The sequence below is a fragment of the Armigeres subalbatus genome, chromosome 1 (genome assembly GCF_024139115.2).
Source record: "Armigeres subalbatus isolate Guangzhou_Male chromosome 1, GZ_Asu_2, whole genome shotgun sequence".
NCBI classification, from domain to species: Eukaryota; Metazoa; Arthropoda; class Insecta; order Diptera; family Culicidae; genus Armigeres; species Armigeres subalbatus.
The window spans coordinates 264,188,994-264,212,415 of NC_085139.1; the positions used below are offsets into that span (position 1 = coordinate 264,188,994).

Sequence of the window (23,422 nt, forward strand, 5' to 3'; positions counted from 1 at the left end):
ATTCCACCAATTATTTTGATATCTTTGCAGATAGGTATTTCGACCACACAGTTGAGGTCGAAATACGTATCTGCAAAGATATCAAAATAATTGGTGGAATTAAATGGAGAGTACTAAACTCGTCTTAGACGGTTGAATACATTCCACTCTGGGTGCTGCGGATAGAGCCTCTTTTGTGCTCTCAAGCGAGTAGCGGGATATTTTCAAATCAATCCCACATGCAAAGTTATTTTGCAGTTACTTGACTGTCAAACATTTCCCGCTCTTAGAATTTCTCTTTCCATGCTGCATGAAGGCGCACAAATGCGCGAGACTCTACATGACTTTACGATGATTTACTTACATTCCTGCTTCAATCAGCTTCTGAATCTCGTGAAATCTCGTAACGAGTGCATTTTAGTTGCATTTCTACTAATATTCTACTCGAAATGTAATGTGAATACATTTGTTAAAAAGAATGCAAAACTCAAACTAAGTTTATTTTTATTTTTTTTTCCCGTATAATAACAATACTTCTCAATATAAGATCTAAAACGAACATAACCACAATCTTCAATGTTTGGCTCCGGCACAATAGAAAATTTTGGCTTCACTTTGACAACCAAATCGATTCTATCCGCACCACCCAGATTCCACTAAAAAGAGCCTAACATATTTTTTTTCTAAAAGTGGGTGGATAACCAGCAGAAACAACACTTCGCAAGTGGTACAGTAGAATCACACACACCTTTATCCATTTGCGGAACTGATTTTCTACGCCAAACTTAACCAAAAATGTCAAAAACGCTTTTTATTATTATTTTTTGAGTTTCGAAATGAACCATGTTTCAATGCTAATTCGCAAAACAAATCAAACATTTGAAGTTGTCCAAGATTTTTTGGCCGGCACATTGAATTGGTTATAGAAAAGACATAACAAGTTACTTAGAAATAACAATTGAGTAATAAATAATCCCGTGGTCTAGTTAAATTCATTTGCAACTATTACTTGACTTTCAGCATGTCAGTCTGTCACTTATTCATAAAAAGCCTGCGTTGCATTGCAATTGAAGGGGTATGAAAAAGTTACATATGTTCTACATAATATTGCGATGCATCCGTAATTTGACAAATGTAATCACAACAAAACTTATTTTCGCCTAAATTTTGCAGCAGTGTAACTTGAGTTTTGACAGATCCGTTGTTTTCACTTGTTCCGCATTTGATCTACGTGTTTTAATTTATTCAGAACGTTCTTGTTGTTTTTAATTGTTTTTTTCAACTTTTTCTGGTGATAAGCGTGTCGATCTTTAAAAAAAAATTGTCCGCAATGCCGTACTGTATTGTACAAACGCGTAAATCAAGAAAATCGCTGCCTTCAATGACAGTAGTTCCATCGAATTGGGTGGAAGACAAATTTGTTTACTGGCCACCATCAAATCTGGTCAGCCTTTCGAAAAACGAAAACTCTAGGCCAGAAAAAGATACATGGAAAAAACAAAAATGTAAAATTCTCGGACGGGCTAAAACTTTTCTGCATGCGGAGGATTTGATGGCATCGCTCGAAAAAGTTACTGACTCTGAGGATGCCGTTCAAATGGGTCATGGAACACGTTCTGCTCCAGCAAAAAAAGAGCCAAAGTTCAAATCGAAGAGTTATAACTTAGTAAGTAACGTTTTACTTTATTATAGGAAGTTTTAAAAGTTGAATATGTATTCTTGGATTACAGGCTGCTCAAGAATTGCAAGAATCTGGAATGAATGATGGACCAAGCGTCTTTACTCCCCCTGCGGTCACTGTTGTGTCCCCCATTCGAGCCCCAGGTTATGCGACATCTTCCGATCAACCAACTTGCTATTTTTCCAACCCAGATGTGATTTCGCCAGGTGTGAAGCTCACCGCACGAAGTTCGGCATCCGTGACTTTGCCAAATGCGTATGTAGCTGTTTCTGGATCTTCAGCCTCCCATACTGCGATTCCTGCTCATCCATTGAATCGAAACCATGTGTATGTGAATCTCAACAAGGACACTGCTCCCAAACGTCAAGTAGCAACCGTTGAACAATCTACCAACGAAATTTCGAAGCCTATCCCGAATTCTCAAGTATCACATTCAACTACATATCGCAAGAAACACTCCGCATCGGATACATCATCCATGACGACAAATATGCACACTGCTGCCTCTGGTACATCGACGTCTCACTCTCTTTTTCCTGCACATTATTCGAACCAGAATCCGGTTTATGAGAACCTTATTACGAATAATGCATCTGTATATGAGGATCAACGGAATGCTGTAGGTCCATTTCAATCAACAATAATACCAATGGCGACAAGTGGCACATCGGTTCAGCAAGTTGGCGTCAGCAATACTGAAAACTCGGTGAGCATTTTTTTCTATATAAATTTATGCAAGTTGGCGTCAGCAAGTGCATACAGTGCTTTCTAGTTTCCTCTGATTCTAAAAAATATTCGAGAGAACGAATCAACTTTTGAAATCACTATTTGGGGGTTCTTTAGGTCAACTACCTTAACTGATTCACTAGTATATGTACAATAAAATAAATTTATATGACTGATTCTATTTCAGGCTTCTCAACCCATCACAATTCCCGTTATAATAGCTAGCGATGGGAAGCCATATGCTCAGCTTGAAAATGGTAATTACTATGCACTCACAGATAACGATAATGAAGTTATTATGGATCAGTTATCGAACATCAAGCAAGACGAAGTTGATTTGGGAGTTGACACTGATTTGCAGCAGATGGCATCTTCTTCTACTGTTAACGAATACCAATACTCAGTCATTACCGAGTTGCGTAAGATAAATGTCCGGTTGGACGCTTTCGAAGCAAAGTTATCCCAGCTCAATGCTGAGGTGTGCAAAACAAACGATCGATTGAACGTTCAGGAGGGACTTTTGGTAAAATTGACCGATTTCATGGCCAATGTTAATAAATTAATGTTGATGAAAAATTCAAATGATGCTACGCCAATTGGAAATCGTTACGATGAAGAATTTACGGAATTTGAGAGTATGCCCAAAATCAATTCCGTCGAAGCGTTCAAGATCTTCGAACAACGCTTATCTGATACAGAATTCTCTGGAAAATTTTTCCGATACACACATTCGATCTACAGCCTCAATGGCAAACGAGATAGTGGGCCGTTGTTTAGGACAATAGTGCGAAAGCTGATAACACCGAACGTGTTAACCCCTTTTTCTTGGATGGGGAACAAACGCACAAAGAAAGGATCTGATGAATGCAGTCACAATATCAACTTTCAGGAGACGTTCCCAAACTTCATCAAGTTGATGCAGCAAGTTATGCAGGCCGCCGACTGTTCCAACACACGTGAGCAAAGTGATCATTTATTCAAAACGCTTCTGAGGTACAAGAATTTGGAACTAAAACGCTACGAAAGTGGAAGTGGAGAACGTCGAGCTTCATCTTCAAGAAAAAGGCCGAAAGCTGCAGGACCTGCTGATGCAAACTTCCCTGGACCATCTCAGGCAGCAGTAGTACATCTATCACACGGTGATCAAAAGTCTGGATAATTCAAATGACACTGAATCAAAGGAATCCGAAAGTTCTTCATCTGTATCATCAAGTGGAGATGATGTTTGAATGATGTTTGAACAGTACAACCTCGTCACTTCACGATGGTGGGTGATATTTACAAATCAGCAGGTATAGAGCAATGGATATTCAGATCTACAGTGAAATGCAAACTATTCAGTTCGGTTGTTTTATTATTTTGTTATTAAATCAATAAACATCATAATCACTACTTGATCGTATGTATTAAAGGAAAGAAAACTGATTTCGGTAGTTTTATGTCTTGACATTCGATTTGAACCATTTTGCAATAAACTTGAGTTGACTCAATGAGAAGTTGTGGCGCTTGTCTTAGGTCTGATCCGTAGATCTGTAAGGAAGAAGACAATACAGGTTTTTTAAACAAATCAGAAAGGTTCATTAATGGCTGACCAATTAACACAATGCTATTAGACGTTGTATTATGGACGATATACTCAACAGATACAACCTTCATGTTTCTTGTTAAAATCCACCGATCCACTGATTTTTGAGTATCTATACAATAATCACCAAAGTCTACAAATGAATATAAATCTGAACTTTCCTCTTGTAGTGAAGATGCAAACTGAGGTGGAATATGTTGTCCTGATAGTTTTCTTTTGAGAGAAGTTTGTCGCTTTGATTTGCAGGATTGATTTTTCTGATTGGATACTGTTTGCTGCATTTCGATTATTCTTCTAGCAACCTGCGACAGTGGTAAGTTTCCACTACGAATTAGTCGTTTCAACGTGTACAACTTGGATTCGAAGGGGTAAGCATCGAATGTATCCAGTGGCCCAAACCTTTCAACGTCGTCAACTAAATGCGATAAACTGTGCATATTGCTACAGAACATTTGTTCGCCATACAAAATCTTTACTCCTTTGAGAAAATCTGTTATCAAACTACGAGCAATTTTGTAATTATTCGGATTTTGATCGTGTCTTATGCAAATCTGTATAGCACAGAAAAAATTTAAAAAATGATCAAGAATTTCGTCCGATTCAAAAAATTTGCTCAGTACAATAACACTTAAATACAGTAGAAATGTTCTCAACTCTGTACCTTTCCAGCGAGCAAGGTGGTCTAGGCCTCGAACAGGACGTTGAAACTCTCTCGGCAATTTACATGTTTTCAGAAAAGCGGAAATGCCTTCTACTTCTTTAGCCGTCCATTTAGCTTTGTAATTATTGAGGCTGCCAGATTTCCAACCATTCAGCAGTCGTTTCATAATTCCTAAATCTAATAAGTGTAAAGAGTCCCCGATCGGAAAATCTTTAACTATATCTAGGTCACGTACTGTTTCCAAAATAGAATCGAACTTATGGTGTCCTTCGTAAATCCTGGAACGAAATTCCGAATCATTTCTTAAAGCAGCGTCTGTTTCTGGAAAAATCATGGTTTTAAAAGCATGTGAGTACTCCCTTCGGGGACACATTTCAAACACGAATTGTAGCCGTTATGTCCTATGACACCTAGAATAATTATTCATATTTTATTCAATGATTCAAGTAAATTTCTATTGAAGTGCGTAAGATTATGAAAAGAGGAATGTTTTCGATTACTCGTTCTATCTATACACAGATCAAGGTAAAAATAAAAGTTCATCTAACTACTTTTTGTAAGAAATTTTTTTGGAGATTATGTTCAATTGGAGACTACATTGCCGTCATATGCATATTTGTCCCATATTTGCTGGGATTCCTAGGTACATGGGACAATTATGCATATAACGGCAGTATATTTTTTATCTATTTTCGTATAAATACTAACCTCGAAGCATCGCGCGAGCAGGTGTATCGCAAATAAAACACCGTAGTTTTATGAGTACCATTTGCTGGTTTATGATAAGCCCTTTTTCAAGAATATCATTTAATTCGGACACAAAAGGTGCTAGAAAAACGTTTATATCTTTTGGTTTCGCTGTAAAAATTAAAAATAATTTAATATATAAATATCTACCATAAATATTTACTCATGGAAAAATTACATGCTCCGCAGAAAACGCCTACTACTAAAGGATTCAAAGTTTCCCGTATTTCGTGTATATTTATTAGTATTGGCCAAAATGATGTTGTTGAACTTTTGAAAGTTGGCAAGCCATCGATATTCACGTTCAACGATAACTTGTTTGGCAAATCCTCATAAGTAGATAGTGTCTCATTGAGGACTTTGTATAAGCCGTAATGCCAGTATTCTCCACCAATACTGGAATCCGCTGCAATACAGGTATTGCGAGGCGTACACACCAAAGTTCTAGCATCTTTGGGTAATACGTTATCCGTAATGTGACTTTTTAATAGGGCAAGCAATGAGTTCAGAGCGGTATGCTTGATTTGAAATTTTATCGCCCAGTCTTTCAAATCCTCTTTGAAATCTGTCATACCAGCTTTCAAGTTATCATAAGTTTCAGATTCTGATTCAGAATCCAACTCATCATTTTCAGCAATCTGCTCATTTGTAGGCGTATTGACCAGCTGCCTCCGGTCAAAACTCATTGGCTGAGGATTTTGCTCATCGGCGCTAGATACTTGTGGTATTTGTTGAATTGAATCACTTTCAGAACATCCAAGAGGATTTTTGTAGTTTTTGAGTTGGGACAATAACGCTTTCTTTTGACGGGTAAAATTACCATTACGCTTAATTTTTTTCCACAACTTTTTGTCGCTATCAGAGAACATAGTTACAGAATTCTTTCTAATGTCCATTTTCCACGGTAGGAGAAAACCTTTGACTTGTTGAAAGGTGAAAAAGTTACCAAAGTTTTAATAGACTAGTTACTTTTAAATAATTTCCAACGGTATTGTAACATACGATGGAACATTTAGGTAACATCCAAAAAACGGGTTACATGGAGATTAATGCAACTTTTATGTAATTCGAAGTTAACACGTGTCGTATGTATGACTGTTTCCTGATTCATGTAACATAACTTGTTTTCTCGAAACAACTATTAAATAGAAATGTGACATATTTTGAAATTGATTTCTAGAGAAGATGTTGCCGGTGTTGCTTGGGATCAGTGAGATTCTTGGTCTTCATATAGAATAGTTGCAAATGTTTGGTAAAAGAGTCGATAAGTGAAAGGAAATTGCAAGAGGCTATTATGAAAATGTCCATGTGGATTAGGGTGGCTCAAAATACACTTTTTCAAAAATTTTGATGGGCCGCCCTCTTATTCGGTTCTATTTGATGCCCTGGTGCTCTGGACAAAATTTCAGCCAAATCGGTCAACGTTTGGGCGGTGCTAAACTCGTCGGAAGTTTATATGAAAAAATGTATGCAGAAACATCCAAAAACAGTGATTTACAGTTGGACGGTACAATTTACGATCAAGAACAATGATACTCATTCAGTTCTTGTAGAATTAAATACAGAATGTAATGCTGAAAACCGCGAGAAAATTAGAGTTTATTAGGCAAAGATATTAGCAATTTACTGGAGTGTTGTAGGGGTGAATTTATTTCTTTCAAAGGTAAAAGAAACGAAATTTGCTCAAACCCCACTACAGAGAAATGCTAATAACTTAGCCGGGCAAACTCTAATCTTCTCGCGGTTTTCTGCATAACATTCTGTATTAAATTCTTCAAGACCTGGATGAGTATCATAGTGTTTCTTCCTAAGTTGTGCCGTTCAACTGCAATTCACTGTTTTTGGATGTTTCTGCATACATTTTTGCATATAAACTTCCAACGAGTTTAGCACCGCCCAAACGTTGGCCGATTCGGCTGAAATTTTGTCCAGAGCATCAGGGCATCAAATAGAACCGAATAAGGGGGCGGCCCATCAAAAAAATTGACAAAAGTTTTTCCCATACTAATTTGAGCCACCCTAATGTGGACTCTTTCCATAGGTTTATCTGTTATAGGTCGGGGCGATATTTTGATATTGTACGGCTTCCGCTCGTACTTATGCTTATTACAAATGTTACAAGAATTAATGTACATGTTTACTAGCTTTTGCATTTTTGGGAAATAGTATGATCGTTTTAACTGAGCTATTACTTCTGTGATGCCTCGGTGGGCTCTATCATGTTCGTTAATTATCAAATCGTTTTGCCTTTCTACGTTTTGAACGTCCTCTACAAGTTTTGTAGCAAATACAAAATGGCCTTTCGCATTAAAATTTTCTTTAAATACTTCTTGTATAAGGAGCATAACATTATCCGGTGCCAAAATGGCTGTTTGCTTACCATTATGATGCCTTTTCAGAATGTTTGTTACGTCTTCCTTTGAAAAGTTTGGTTGGGTCACGATGGTTCTATAGTGGTTGCCAAAGAGAGTTTCTGCTATCGTGGTGGTGAATCCTGATGTCCGGAATATAAGTTGGTTCTTATAATAATTGATCGGCCGATCTACAAAATGTATATAAAAATCATTAGAATCTTCGCCGAAATGAACTGTATTGCAATCTGATGACTCGTCCAAATCTGATTGGTTCTGATGTTCAATATCCTGATTGTTACCTAAAATGGAAGAATTTGTATTAATTTCTATATGACTATTTACTTCCGGAGGTCGTCGACTTAAGGCGTCGGCTACAACATTAGCTTTACCTTCTTTATATTTATTGTCGTAGTCGTAGTTTTCAAGGTCTAACCTCCACCTGAGGATTTTAGGGTTTTTGTCGGATGTTTTTATAAAAGTCAATGGCTTGTGGTCCGTTATAAGAGTAAATTTTGCGCCATATAAGTAGGATTTAAATTTGTTTATGGCCCATTTAATAGCTAACGCTTCTTTTTCGTTGGTGGCGTAGCGTGTCTCTGTGTCTGTCAATGTTCTTGACGCAAACGCTATAGGCCTTTCAGTGCCTTGTTGCATTTGTGAAAGTACTGCTCCTAACGCGTAGTCTGACGCATCCGTTGTTAAAATAAACGGATTCTCAAATTGAGGGTAGGATAATACTTGATCTGTCGAAATTATCTTCTTCAATGTGTTGAAAGCGTTAATATATTGCTCATCTTGAAGATTTAAAACTGCGTCTTTCTTTCAATATTTCGTCATGTTTCCCGTCATCCTTGACAAATTTTTTATGAAACGGCAATACTAACCAGCTAGTCCCAAAAATGTTTTATTTGCTTTTCGGTTTTTGAGATAGGCCAGTTAATAATCTTATCAATTTTCTCTGGGTTTGGCTTGACACCATTTTCAGAGATTATGTGTCCTAGAAATTTGCTTCCTTTTTAAAAATTCGCATTTGTCGAGTTGAATTTTAAGTTGAATTTAGAGAGACGTTTCAGAACGAGAGTTAGATTTTCTAGATGTTCTTTAGGTTCCTTCCAACGATAACGATGTCGTCGAGGTACACGTAACAAATATGTCCAATGTATTCACCAAGAATATTGTTCATAGCCCTCTGAAACGTGGCCGGGGCATTCTTCAAGCCAAATGGCATCCGGGTGAATTCAAAGTGACCTTTGTCTGTGGAGAATGCTGTTTTTTCCTTATGCTTAGGATCCATTTCGATCTGGTGAAATCCAGATTTCAGGTCCAGCGTAGTAAAGTAAACAGACTTTCCAAGATGGTCGAGGATGTCCTCAATCTGTGGCATCGGATATTTATCGTCTACAGTCTTCTCATTTAGCTTCCTGTAGTCGATAACGACACGCACTTTGCGTTTTCCAGACGCATCTGATTTTTTTGGTAAGTACTACCCATATCGGGGAAGAATATGGGCTAACCGAATGAGAAATGATACCGTTGTCCAGCATTTCTTGAATTTGTTCTTCAACATCTTCTCGGAAATGGTGTGGATAACGGTAGCTTTTGGTATATACAGGAGCCTCGTTGTTGGTTATTATCTTATGTTTGATAGCCGTAGTAGCTGATAATTTTTCGTCTTTATGCAGAAGGACTTCTTGGTTTTCATGAATTAGGTCTAATAAATAAGATTTTTCCAGTGGTGATAGGTGTCCTGTTCGTATGATTTTATCTATTTCCTCGGTAGTTAGTTTATGATTGGGTGCAATAGGGATAGGATCAAGTGTTTCGAAGTTATTTATAGTTAGTTGAAGACTCGGAAATTTGGGAGATTTCTTTTCGGTACTTAAAATGTTAATAGTTGTTTTAAAATTTTCTGCTCTATATAAACCTGGTGTGACAAAGAAATCATCGCTTAATTTTTGAAATTCGGGAACGAACCAGTCGCCATTATTTTGTGTGTCTAGAGTTACTGTGTGGTGATATGTGGCGGCTTTCAAGGGGTAAAATTTTGAAAATTTAATTTTTTCTCCATTCAAAAGTAGTGTTTGGGATTGGAAGTTGAGTTTTGCTTTAAATTTTGCAAGTGTTTGTGCGCCTAATATTCCGTCAAAGAAATCATGGAATTGGAATTCATAGAAGGTGAGAGGTGGAAGGTGTTTAAATAGGTTTAGTTTTCCTTTCTTTTCGATAGTGTGATTTCCTGAAACATTTTTTATTGAACTCTGGATAGATTTAGGGTTTGTAAGTATTCCTGGAGAGATTATATTTTTATTAGCGCCGGAGTCGATTAAAATTTTAATAATTTGGTTGGTCTTCGAGTATGGATGTGGAATCTCTAAATATGGAAGGTAATTCGTGTTCTTCATGTGATTGTCTCTGTCCCGGTGTTCACTAAAAAATTTATCGATAATTCATTTTCTTCTTTTTCTTCTTCTGAGTCGCTGTTTTCTAATTCTTGATTATTGATGAGTTTTTTGTTAAGCGTTAATCTACTCCTGATGGATGGGTCTATTTCTATCGGGATAGGCTGATTTGACTGTGTGGAATTAGTTGATTTGTTTTCTGAAGGACCCTGTCTTTCAAATTTGGAGTTTTGTCGGAATGGTTTGGAGGGTTTTGTCTCGGACATATAAGAAGCAGTAATTTCTTTTGATTTGAATTTACATAAGAATGCGTAGGCATCCTCAATGTCGCTGGGTCTTGCAGCTTGTGCGTACCCGAAGTAGGGTTCCTTCAAGCCGGCTATGAAGGCAGCAAGGCTGTCTTCGTCGATGAACGAATTGATGGCTTTCCAGTTGTCCTTGTAAACTTGTTTTTGCTTGGCGAGATTTTTAATACTTTGCACAATTTCTTTGGTACGTTGATAATATTTGTGTATCGGTGTGTTATCTCCCATTTTATTCTGCCAGAGTTGGCATTTATAAGTCGAGAGCTCTTGTCTGTCGCCAAGAGCGTTGACTAAAATATCTTTTATAGAATCAAAATCTTGCGGGTTTCCAGCTAGGCATAGAATGTCCTTTGCTTTACCCTGTATTTTATTCGTCACCGCGGTGGTGTACATGTCAAACAGTGTATCGTTGACATATGGTTTGAATCGATTCAAAGTGTTTTCCGCTGTCTGAATCCAGGCGGATAATTGCTTCCTATTACCCTCAAAATTGGAAGTGATTTTATTGGGTCAGGTATTTTGAATAAATAATCCAAGTTTGTTCTATTAACATCTAGCGGTGCACTGGACGATGCACTTGCTGACGAAGTTGAACCGGGCGACGGTCCGGTTACATTTCGTATGATTGCGTCGTGCTCGTTTTGTTTCGCGTTTATTCTCTCTATCGCCTGCATCATTGCGGTTAACTGTTGCGTAATGTGTTCCAGTGGGTTACTTTCAGAGTTTCAGACATCGTTATGTTTTGAAATGGGATGTCTAGGTTTTTAATTGGAATATGCGAATTTTCTGCAGATTCGATTGAATCGTTATCAGATTCGCTAGTTGAGTCGGAATCAGATTGAGCTCTGATCCTATTTTTCAGAAGTGCCTTTGTGATATCCAAGGCACTCTTGGCCTTGTTTGTAATTTTAGGCATTAACTGAGGGGGGGGTTAAAATAATGCACACGTTCTCTTAGAACTCGTGTGTATTGTTCAGAAAAACAATTCTCTAAGAACTTTGATTTTCTAATGGGGAAGAAGCTTCTCTAAGAACGGCTAAGACCCCGCGGGTAAATTATTCGAAAGATGAATAATAAAAGTACTCACCTAATTGCTGTCGTGGTGGGTCGCGGTTCCTTCGATGTCGGTAGCGTGGCGGTGTGACCTCGACTCCAGCACACCCTCGATGACGCTGGATGATTTCGCTTGTTCTCTCAGAACTCAAGGTACTTTCGGATCAACTGAATTTGGATTTACGAATCCAAATTTTACACTGTTTTCACACGCACTTTTTTCGAAGCCCGGACGGCTGCGCCAATTACGATACTAAGTCACGTTCGGATTTTTTAAAAAACTAACACTGACATTATTTCTTATTTTAAACACTATATTCGATTGATTAAACTGCACTGATTGAAATACAAACTTAGAATGATCCGATAATCGAGCCTCGGGCTCTATTTAATAAGTAAAACTGCTGATCCAGTGTAACTGAGGAATTCCGCTGACTGCTGTGGTCTGTTGCTGGGTGCTGGTTGACAATTGCTGACTTTGCTTGGTGCAAAGTCCGATGTTGGGTTGATGGCCTGATGGTTCGTTGCGATGGCTAACGTAACTATATGTTTGCAGCTTTTGATGAAGTAATGGGAATCGAAGTTAAAATTTAAGTATCGCATCCGTGTAGAGCCGGTCAGCAGAAATCTGTGATAAACAATTGTAGAATACGGGATAAATAAGAATCGGAGAAAATAAACAAAACTGATGTTCGAAATAATAACTTACCGAGTAAATTATTTATGTTGATGTCAGACTGTGATGAACATACTACGTTGAATATTCTTGACTACTAGATTTGGTTTATATAGGAGGTTCAAAACAAACAAGGCAAAAATCTGACAGTAAATACATAATGCCAAAAGATTCGAATGAAGTACATAAATATTTCAGCTGACGTTTCTCACCCCACTGAAAAAATAATGCAAGCAAATTGAAATATTTCTCGGTAGGTTTGAGGCCAGGCTAGCATTAAAGCTTAACGGTTGAAAATGTACAATGAAGGGAAACTGACTGGAATGTTCGAGGTTGGAAATAAGCTTTGGCTTGGAAAAATAGATTTCCGGGAGAAGTCATTGGAAAGAGTAGTAAGAGAAAGATTATCATGAGGGGACTATAGAGGCAGAGAAAAAGGGATAGCAAGGAAGCTGTCGTGCCAATTTTTCTTGTATCGAGGATCATTCTTGTGTCGATTTTCAAAGCGGATGGTCGTGATTTGATTTTGCGGGCAACAAAATGGCTGAATCTGCGGACGGTAGTTTCACCGTCGGATACGACATTGGCGCGGATCACGCTCCTAAAGGGTAAGTATGGTTTATGAGCTGGAAATTCATTAGTAGGCTTTTCATCAAATGCATGGAAAGTAGGCTAAGAGGATTTGAATGTTAGTAGGCTCAGCCATTAATGGTGAGTAGGCTGATGAAATAAAATGAGAAGAGCAGGAAAACAAAATGGCTGTCTTGTTTCAGTAGGCTCATTCTTTACAGGGGTGAGTAGGCTGTAACACAAAAGCATCCCTTTGGGAAAAGCAGTAGGCTCGTTGCTGAAATGTTAACGAGTAGGCTGAGAAAATAATCCATACTACAGGCTCAGTAGGCTCAACCAATAAGTGGTATGAGTAGGCTGAAGTTCCAGAAACCTTAAGTAGGCTCGACCAATGAGGGTAGCGAGTAGGCTGAGGAAAAAAAAAATAAATAAATCAGTAGGCTCAACCAATGATATAGTGGTACGAGTAGGCTGAAATATGAAGTTCTTTTAGATGAGTGTTAATGCCAACAAGAAAAGTGAATTGGCTTAATATACGAGTAGTAATGGATAGATAGAGCTATAGGACAAAAAAAAAAAAACAATGGGTAACCAGCGATAGGTTTACTGTCAACAGGAGGTGAAAAAAAAAACTTTCTGTTTATTGTAACATGAAAATATACAAAAAAAATCAGATGCACCGAGTGCTCTAGGCCTAATAATCAAAAGTCTTGTTGAGCTTGAATATTCTAATATATTTGTTCTATAACTAATATATTTAAAACTATGACTTATCTCGAAGCATAGACAATATTTTAATTGGAATTCGCTTATCCAAATTTGAATTTACAGAGATACTCCCACAGCGAAGAGAAAGAGATTAACCGAAAGCCAATGTTCCCGAAGTGGAAACCCGAAAAAGAAGATACTCGTACGTGACACTAAACCGAAAGGTAATAAAGCCAAAAAGCAAACGTTGCATACAGGTCTATTCAAACGAAATCGGTTTGCTAAATTGGAGAAGGACTTGGCAGAAGAAAGAACTCGGAATGCTCTACTGGTAGAAGAAATGAACAAAATGCGAAGGGCATTGGAGCCGATTTCCGAATCTAGTGTTGAGGGCCCCCCTTCGGACGCCGGCGCAATAGTGGAACAGAGTACGATCGACTTTGAGGGAATCGGACCTTCAAGCACTCAACGCCCAAGAGATATCACCGTTGTTGAAGAGTCGAAATTTATGAGCTCCATCAACCAATTATCCGTGTCATCGATCAGTGTTCCCGAATGTAAGCCGGCAAGCGAGGATGGTGAAATCGATCGTCATACCTTTGAACAGTGGCGTGATCTTCTCATCGATTCGATGCAGCTAGCGGGAATCACAGACGAAGTTACTAAGTTCACGCTATTCAAGGTCAAGGCAGGGCCCCGTCTGCTAGACATTTATCGGAATGCCAAGGCCGATTCGAGCGCTCCTGATGCAGGTTTAATGCCATTCTCTCATGCGTTGTATCGATTAAAAGCATACTATGGATCAGGTAACATAAATGTGTTTATAGTAGTGAATCAACATCAACGTCACTGATTGTTTTTAAATAGGTTCCGACATAATGCTCCAACGACGTCGTCTTGCGCTTATGGAACAGAAATCAGATGAATCTGATTTGGCATTCGTAACTCGTGTCGGTTCGGCTGCTAGGCTCTGTGACTTCGATAGAGAAAAAGAATTTGAAGAGATAGTCGGAGCAGTCGCAGAACATGCTCTAAGAAAAGAAGTGCGAACTATGGCTCTAAAGCTCCTCAGCAGAAAAGGAACTTTTACTGACTTAGTTGATAAGATCAGAGAAATTGAGGCTATTCGCTTGAACGAACAGTTTTTCTCCCAGAAACATGGTTCAAAGAACGAAGCAATAGTCGCACCGGTCAGAGCGGACTTTCCTATGAGAGGCGGTTATAGCAGGTTCCCAGCAAGAGCTTCATCACAACGTGGATATCGTGGAAATCCAACAGGGATAAGAGGTCGAGGCTCATCGCGGGGATCGATTATGAAAACCTTTGGTCCACAACGAAACACGTCACATGTGAACAGATGCTGGAGGTGCAACAGCGTTTATCACGCGCCCGACAGGTGCCACGCCATCAATAAAGATTGCAGGAACTGCGGACGCTTCGGTCATATTCAGATGGCATGTCCCTCACCTCCGGGGGCGAGTTCGAGAAAACCGGCAACTCAGGAAAGTGCGGAGTCGTTCCAGGAAACGGTTGCAGTGGTTGAGAAGCGTGAAGATTCTGCTGAGTCAACGGAAGTAAGTGAGAATTCCATACACTCATCTAATTAACGAGTAACCAAACTATGCGTCCTTCTTTATACGTGCAATGGATTCTTTTTTTTCAAAAAAGGCAGAAGTCTTACTGCATCAGTCTTCTAAAAAGTTTTTATCTTATTACTCAACTATTGACCATTAAACTCATTAAAAAGTGAACAAGATTGGAGAAAATTAATTCTCCTATACAGGCCTCTGCTCAATCCCATGTGATGACAAATCGAAAATAAACCTTGAATAATGACAACTCGTTCTTGTTATTCTGACAGATCTCGCACGATAATCAAAACATTGCCACGGTTGCTACGATTTCTTCAGATAATGGCGATGGGTTCATAATGGCAAAAGTGGCGGGTATGCGATGTCGTTTTCTCATTGACTCAGGGGCACAAGTCAACACTTTTACCCAAGTCATGTTCGACACATTGATGATGAATGCGGAATACAATAAAGATGTACACAATATCAAACAGGGGTCGGATCGCAGTCTCAAGGGTTACGCATCAGAAGGTACAATTCAAGTATCAGCTACTTTTGAAGCACCCTTGTTTATATCGGAAGATAGACCCACGTTCCTGGAAAAGTTCTACGTGGTCAATGAGCGACAAGCACTGCTGGGTAGATTCACTGCATCACGATACAGTATTATGTTGCTTGGCACAAAAGTGCCAATCAAAAAAGATTCGTCCGTCGATTCCGCTTGGTTTCCGGGAGAGATTGCAGTAATAGACATGATCGAAAAATTCCTGAAATTCAACTTACCACCAGTTCGCATAGAGTACAACAAGTCCCTACCCCTTGCCGTAATGTCTTCATGAATATACCTCAAGCAGTTAAACCAATTGTTGAAGAAACGGCTGCGGAAGCTAGAAATGACCGATATAATCGAACGTGTGACCAACGATATGGATACATCGTTCTGTTCTTCAATGCTGGTGGTTCCGAAAGGAAAAGACGACATCCGGTTGGTAGTAGACTTGAGGGGACCCAATCGATACGTGTTCAGAACGCCGTTCGCAATGCCCACTTTGGAAGGAATTTTATCAGACTTACACGGTGCGAAATGGTTCTCAACTTTAGATTTGAGCAACGCATTCTTCCATATCGAATTGGACCCTGAATCTCGGCACTTGACAAACTTTTGTACCGAATTCGGTATGTTCAGGTTTGTCCGACTTCCATTCGGACTATGCAACGCTCCGGATGTGTTCCAGGAAACACTCCAGCGAAAGATTCTTGGTGGTTGCAGCGGTGTCAAAACTACCAAGATGATGTACTCGTCTTCGGAGCAACCAAGGAGCAGCATGATGAGAACTTGAAGGTTGTCCTTGATAGGTTGCGAAACCACAACGTGAGATTGAACGAAAAAATGTGTCTTTGGAAGCCAAAAGTTGATTTCCTGGGATTTATGCTAACTTCAGATGGCTGGGAGATAAACAAAGAAAAACTGAGCGCTATTGAAAATGCCAGGCGACCCGAAACATGCTCGGAGGTTAAAAAGCTTCCCTGGGCCTTGTGACGTTTGTAGACCGCTTCATCCCTAATCGAGCTAATTTGACTCAATATCTGAGGGCATTAGCAAATGGAGATACGTTCTATTGGACAAATAACGAGGAACAGGAGTTTCATCACTTGAAAACAAGAGCAGTGAAGGCTATAAAAACTCTCGGATACTATAGTCAAACTGACCCGATCGAGCTTTATGTGGATGCTTCTCCAGCAGGTTTAGGAGCGATTCTGGTTCAGTACAACAATGATAATTCAGCTCGAATTATTGCATGTGCTTCTAAATCGCTAACAATCACGGAAAAGAGGTATCCCCAAAGTCACAAAGAAGCGCTAGCTGTAGTATGGGGAGTAGAGCGGTTCTCCACATACTTACTTAGCAGGACATTCGTTATCAGAACGGATGCTGAAGCGAATGAAATTATATTCAACGGCACGCATCGTTTGGGTAAACGCGCTTTGTCAAGAGTTGACGCATGGGCACTCCGCCTACAAGCGTTCGACTTCACCATCGAGCGGGTCCCAGGGAATGAGAATGTTGCCGACGCTTTGTCAAGACTTATCTGCAAGACACAGGAGCCAGTTCCGGTCGAAGAGGATGATGAGCACCATTTTTTGTACACGCTCGACGTAGGGCATATGAACATAACATGGGGAGAAATCGAAAAACAAACCGAAGAAGACGAAGTGCTAAAAAGTGTACGAACAGCGCTGCGATACAACTCTTGGCCAAGAAATTTGCAAATGTACGAAGCTCAAAAAAATAATATGCGGTTCATCGGATTTCTTATCTTCAAGGATGATCGTGCTGTGTTACCCGAATCACTTCGACAGAAAGCCTTGCTATCAGCACACAGCGGACATGTTGGTATAGTCGCCATGAAAAAAATCATGAGGCATGGTGGCCTGGCATGTCAGTATCCGTGGAAAAGTACGTGAAAGACTGTAAAGTATGTACGCAGTTGTCCAGAAAGAATCCACCCATCCCGTTGTCAAGCAGAGCACTCCCGGAGGGACCCTGGGAGGTGCTACAGATAGACTTCCTGAAAGTTCCAGGATTCGGAACGGGTGAATTTTTGGTAGTCGTTGACACGTACTCCAGATACTTAAATGTAGTTGAAATGAAGCAGACGGATGCAGAGAAAACAAACTCCGCGCTTTGCGGAATTTTTAAGCAATGGGGATGCCCGGTGAGGATCCAAAGCGACAATGGACCTCCGTTTCAAAGTGTGGGATTTACAAAGTACTGGGAAGATAAGGGGGTCAAGATATGTAAATCGATACCATTATGCCCTCAAACCAATGGCGCCGTGGAAAGGCAGAATCCAGGCATAATAAAAGCATTGACAGCTTCGAAGTTGGAAGGTTCTAACTGGCGTGATGCATTGGAGCAGTATGTTCACCGTCGTAACACGTTAGTTCCTCACTCTAGGTTGGGCATTACACCTTTTGAGCTAATGGTAGGCTGGCGGTACAGAGGAACTTTTCCTAGCCTGTGGAAGCCATCTGAAACAGAGCTCGATCGTCTTGACATTCGCGAACGGGATGATTTATCCAAATTGATTAGCAAGCGACACGCAGATCAGTCTCGAGGGGCTAAGGAATCCGACATCAATGTTGGTGATGATGTGTTGCTCGCACAATATCGAAGGAGCAAAACGGATGCTACTTTCTCCAACGAACGGTTCAGGATAATAGCAAAGCATGGTGCAAAAGTGGTTGCTATGAGCGCAAATGGGATCCAGTATTCGCGTAGTGTGAATGACGTCAAGAAAATCCAACGATTGCCGCAAAACTTGACCGGAAACGGTGATCAAATTATTGATAAACGTCCTGCTTTCGATGGAGAAGACATGGACTTCGGTACTTCTACAAATGATGGCACAGATAGCGGAGAATCTTCTAGATCTTTACGACGACGAAATGACATCCAGCGGCCAGCTCGCTTCGACGAAAACTTCATTTACAGAATTTATAATTAACTCCCTGTAAGAGTACAGAAGAAGGGTAATGTAGAATACGGGATAAATAAGAATCGGAGAAAATAAACAAAACTGATGTTCGAAATAATAACTTACCGAGTAAATTATTTATGTTGATGTCAGACTGTGATGAACATACTACGTTGAATATTCTTGACTACTAGATTTGGTTTATATAGGAGGTTCAAAACAAACAAGGCAAAAATCTGACAGTAAATACATAATGCCAAAAGATTCGAATGAAGTACATAAATATTTCAGCTGACGTTTCTCACCCCACTGAAAAAATAATGCAAGCAAATTGAAATATTTCTCGGTAGGTTTGAGGCCAGGCTAGCATTAAAGCTTAATGGTTGAAAATGTACAATAGGGAAACTGACTGGAATGTTCGAAGTTGGAAATAAGCTTTGGCTTGGAAAAATAGGTTTCCGGGAGAAGTCATTGGAAAGAGTAGTAAGAGAAAGATTATCATGAGGGGACTATAGAGGAAGAGAAAAGGGATAGCAAGGAAGCTGTCGTGCCATTTTTTCTTGTATCGAGGATCATTCTTGTGTCGATTTTCAAAGCGGATGGTCGTGGTTTGATTTTGCGGGCAACATAATGGCTGAATCTGCGGACGGTAGTTTCACCGTCGGATACGACAACAATATTTTGAATACTTGAATAATTTATTATGTGAAAAATTAGATTTTGAATATATTACCAAAACGCCTCCTTTTGGGTCCTGTATTATTGGATACTGTTTAAAAATCGTGTTAAGGTTCTTTTCTCGAAGAATAGCTTGTTTTCGTCGCGCGAAGCATATGTCCCATTGCTTGCGAACTTCTTCCATTGGGCTCCTTCCGTGAATCAGCCAACTTTCCGCTTGTACTTGAAGATCTTCATTTACAAGGCCATCGGTAGATGTCCCCGCTTCTTGATTACTGGTGGTGTTAGGTCCTTTCAAGCCCAGGGCTTTTAGCTCGACGCGGTTACCGTTAGCATCAGTATACCCTGCTCGATAATAGGTTTCCTATAAAAAAGTTGTTCAAGGATTTGCAAGTAAGTTGTTGTCCAATATTAATCACTCACCTTTTTCTCTTCAGGGAATAAATCGTGAATCTTATCTGTCATCACCAGGTGAAATTTGCTGTCCAAAGTCAGGTTCATGTTTAATCCTTCGAGCAATAAAATGCGAACAAGCTCGTTGCGCATTGCGTTCGACAGAACATTGTGCACTTCATAGTATTGCAAAATTGATCTTCCTTCCGGCCGATTTTGGAGAAAATCTCGAAGGCAGCGGAACTATACAATTTATTTGAATGTACTTTTTTTTATTTTCAACCAAAAAGCAATGTGTACAAACCTTTTGCTGGCCAGTAGCCATCGAATCGGCTTCAAGCGGAACGGAGGTAACAATCTATTCGACCTTTTGATGAATGGTTTGAATCCGACTTCTATAAAAAAAAATCACACATAAAGCTGATAACATACACACGAGAGTCTAAATATTACCAATCCGTTCAACATTTTCCGGAACAGAATTCGGTGGCTGATAACATGGCAGAATAAGTTGATATCGTCTCTCTCCATTTCGTTCGATAAACATTTCAATGTTTATGATTCCATGATCCTTCTGTAGAATTGCACTGTAGCAACCGAGTCCCTTGGATTGTAGAAGATCGTCGAGATCATTTCGTGCATGAGAGGTCGATTTGTCAATTACCACATATTGGACATCGATATCATCTTCCAACACATTATTCGAGTCAATGGATTTGTTACTTACTACTAATGGCTGTGCTACATTTATAGGTGCCATTGAATTGACCGGAGCCGCACTTCCAAAAGGGTTCTGTTCCGCAGTTGGATTGAAAAGGACTGGTGCTTGCTCCACGATTTAAGCAACTTCTGCGGTCTGCATTTGATGGAAAAGCTCCAACACTTGTTGTTTGGAAAGCATTTTCGAAACTGGAAAATATAATGTTAATTGATTACACTTAGTTTTAGTTATTTATTTCAATTCAGTTTTTTAATGCTCACCTCTTTGTTGGCACAAAAAATTAGGATTGACTTGTTTTTATTTTTCTTCAACAATCATTTCTCAAGCCAACACTGCCACATGTGTATAGTACACTTTCACATTAGAGGAGCGTGAGTATTTAGAATATCTGTTAAATCACATAAGAAATAGTGGTTTTCCACGATTAAATGAATGGTAAATATGACTTTTAAATGGGGGTTGTAATGTATCTTTACAATAAAAAACACCTAGCGATGATGGTGCCTTTCTCGTCCAAATAAAAAAATGGTATTTTGGTCATAGTAGTGTAGGCGACAACCCCTTCGCAAGAGGTGGGTTGTTCAGGCCTCTGCCCCGGCTACGCCGGTAGAGGTTATTGACGGCCCATGGCTTATGGGGGCGATGAACCGCAAACGCGATGGGCTTTTGGCATTCGAGGTAGCGACGGAACAGCTGGATGCCATCGTCGACTTTGCGTCATCGAAGCATAATATCATTAAGGACCTCAGGAGAAGCTTGCTGAAACTTCGAAAGTCGATGTTGGACGCCAAGCTGGAGAGGGAGGTCGGGACGGCCAAGTGAGAACCCGTGAAATCCGTGGAGTCGAGGTCTACCCAGACTGAGGCCCAAGGATTCGCGGACTCGGGCAAGGTCGAATCGACCGAGGGCGTGCCAGCGAAGACGGTGGTGCCAATGTCTACGTCGGGGGTGACTGCTCCAACGGAGCAGACACAAAAACGGAGGAGACAGTCTCCAGGGGATGAGCTCCCTGGGGGCCGCTCCAAAACTCGGAGGGTTACTACCCCGAAAAAGGGTAGTGGGGCTGGGAAGCTGAACCTCGGCCAGGTACCTCAAAAACCGAGGGAGGAAGGACCTGGAAAGGTCCGTCCACCCAGGAAAGACTGTGGTAAGGGGTTACGGCAGGCTGAGAGCTCCAGACCAGGGAAATAGAGGGGGATGACGCCTCCTGGACTTTGGTCAAGAACAAGAGGAAACCGAAGACGCCAAGGGCCGAAAAGAAGGCCCAGGCGAATGAGGGTAGCAAGAAGTCTAGGGTAGGCGCCAATCGCTCCAGAGGCGATGCCCTAGTCATCAAGACGGACGAGGCTAAGTACTCGGACGTCTTGAAGGCGATGAGAAGTGGCGTCAAGCTCGATGAACTCGGCGCCGACGTACGTCGAATAAGACGTACCCGGATGGGCGAGATGATCCTCGAACTGAAGCGGGGCGTCTCGCAAAAGGGCGCCGCCTACAAGAAGTTGGCAGAGGAAGTCCTAGCTGTGAATCTAAGGGTTAAAGACCTGAACGAGATCACCTAAGTCGAAGAGCTCGTCTGGGCACTGCGGCGACAGTGTGAAGTGGAGACGCCCACCGCAGCCGTTCGGCTGCAGAAAGGTCCGGCAGGGACGCAGGTAGCGTTGGTTCGGCTATCTGTAGCGGACGCCTCCAAGGTAGGTAAGTTAGAGAGCGTCAATGTGGGCTTGTCGGTGTGCCCTGTGGGCAATACGAGCAACCCGAAGTTTGCTTCAAGTGCCTGGAACCGGGACACAAGCAATGGGACTGCAAAGGCCCTGACAGAAGCAAGCTCTGCCGACACTGCGGAAGGCGCATTATCTGAGGAAGTCGGGTCTAATACGTACTCCAAAAGAAACTGCGGTTAAAAAAGGTTCATCACCGCAGCAAATGGGTCATGTACAAAACGTTGATAAGACCGGTAGTCCTCTACGGACATGAAACATGGACAATGCCCGAGGAGGGCTTGCTTGCTCGAAGTATTCGAGAGACGGGTGTTTAGGAGGACCATCTTTGGCGGTCTGCAAGAAGATGGTGTGTGGCGGCGAAGAATGACCCACGAGCTCGCCCGGCTCGACGGCGAACCCAGTATCCAGAAGGTAGCTAAAGCCGGAAGGGTACGATGGGCAGGGCATTTTGCAAGAATGCCGGGCAGCATCCCTGCAAACATGGTGAAGCCAAGCGGTGAAGACCTCAAAGGAAGCTGAATTGAAGATTCGGCACCTTACAGAGGAGAAGCAGCTGGCGGAGAGCCAGACTGCAGAGCTTCAACGGAGTATGGCAATTAGCGGAGCAACTCCTAAGCTAAGTAAGGTCACGCAGGAGGCGGACCTGAAAGTAGCTAAAAAAGCCTCGGTACGGACAGTCGAGAAGGTCCGAGTGGATAAGACCGAGAGGAAAATGGTACCTCCACCAAAGATGATACCAGAGGATCGCCGGGAGGAAGACCTGCCATGGACGGAGGTCGTGAATCCAAGAAAGGCGAAACGAAGTCGTCAGCAGGTCGCAAGGAGTGCGACCAAAGGTGCGGAGCAAGTCACTGCTAAGAAGGGTAGATCCCGTGTGAAAAAGGGTGCGCCTTCCAATGGCAGTGACAAGCGGAAGGACAGAGGCGAAGCGATTATTGTCAAGACTGACGATAAAAGCTATGCCGATGTCCTAAAGACTATGAGAGGCACCGAGAAGCTCTCTAGTCTAGAAGGGGATGTCAACTGCATCCGAAGAAAGCGCAAAGGCGAGATGATTCTCGTCTTGAAGCGGGATGCTACTCGGAAGAGTTCCGAGTATAAAAAGTTGACGGAGGAGGTCCTGGGTGACGGGGTTCAGGTTAGAGCCCTTTGCCCAGTCTTGAACATCAAGTGCAAGGGCATGGATGAGATAACCGAAGCCGGAGACCTGATAGACGCACTGAAGGAGCAGTGCAATGTCGAGATCCAGGAATCCGCGATTCGGTTACGCAAAGGCTTTGCGGGAATACAGGTTTCCTCATTCCAAGTACCTATGGCCGAGGCCAAGATGGTGCTGGATAAGGTAAAACTGAAGGTGGGCTGGTCGGTGGGCTGGTCGGTGTGCTCGCTGAGCACAAGCCAACCCAATCAGGCTG

General features: G+C 41.2%; 2 protein-coding genes across 2 annotated transcripts; both read left to right on the top strand.

Moving 5' to 3' along the window:
- Positions 1 to 538: 538 nt before the first annotated feature.
- On the top strand, positions 539 to 3,545 carry LOC134207285 (uncharacterized). Its single transcript, XM_062683008.1, has 3 exons — positions 539 to 1,645; positions 1,710 to 2,366; positions 2,574 to 3,545. The coding sequence occupies exons 1-3, from the start codon at positions 1,310 to 1,312 to the stop codon at positions 3,543 to 3,545; spliced, it is 1,965 nt and encodes a 654-aa protein (XP_062538992.1). The 5' UTR covers positions 539 to 1,309.
- Positions 3,546 to 12,518: 8,973 nt separating this feature from the next.
- Positions 12,519 to 15,740, top strand: LOC134213496 (uncharacterized). Its single transcript, XM_062692607.1, has 3 exons — positions 12,519 to 12,774; positions 13,568 to 14,250; positions 14,312 to 15,740. Exons 1-3 carry the CDS (start codon positions 12,707 to 12,709, stop codon positions 15,049 to 15,051), a joined length of 1,491 nt encoding a protein of 496 aa, XP_062548591.1. The 5' UTR covers positions 12,519 to 12,706; the 3' UTR covers positions 15,052 to 15,740.
- Positions 15,741 to 23,422: the final 7,682 nt, after the last annotated feature.

Coding starts and splice junctions, on each gene's coding strand:
- LOC134207285 (XM_062683008.1), top strand. CDS start 1,310: ATGCCGTACTGTATTGTACAAACGCGTAAATCAAGAAAATCGCTGCCT. Junction 1,646..1,709: donor AATCGAAGAGTTATAACTTA/GTAAGTAACGTT, acceptor CTTGGATTACAG/GCTGCTCAAGAATTGCAAGA. Junction 2,367..2,573: donor TCAGCAATACTGAAAACTCG/GTGAGCATTTTT, acceptor ATTCTATTTCAG/GCTTCTCAACCCATCACAAT.
- LOC134213496 (XM_062692607.1), top strand. CDS start 12,707: ATGGCTGAATCTGCGGACGGTAGTTTCACCGTCGGATACGACATTGGC. Junction 12,775..13,567: donor GCGGATCACGCTCCTAAAGG/GTAAGTATGGTT, acceptor TTGAATTTACAG/AGATACTCCCACAGCGAAGA. Junction 14,251..14,311: donor AAAAGCATACTATGGATCAG/GTAACATAAATG, acceptor GTTTTTAAATAG/GTTCCGACATAATGCTCCAA.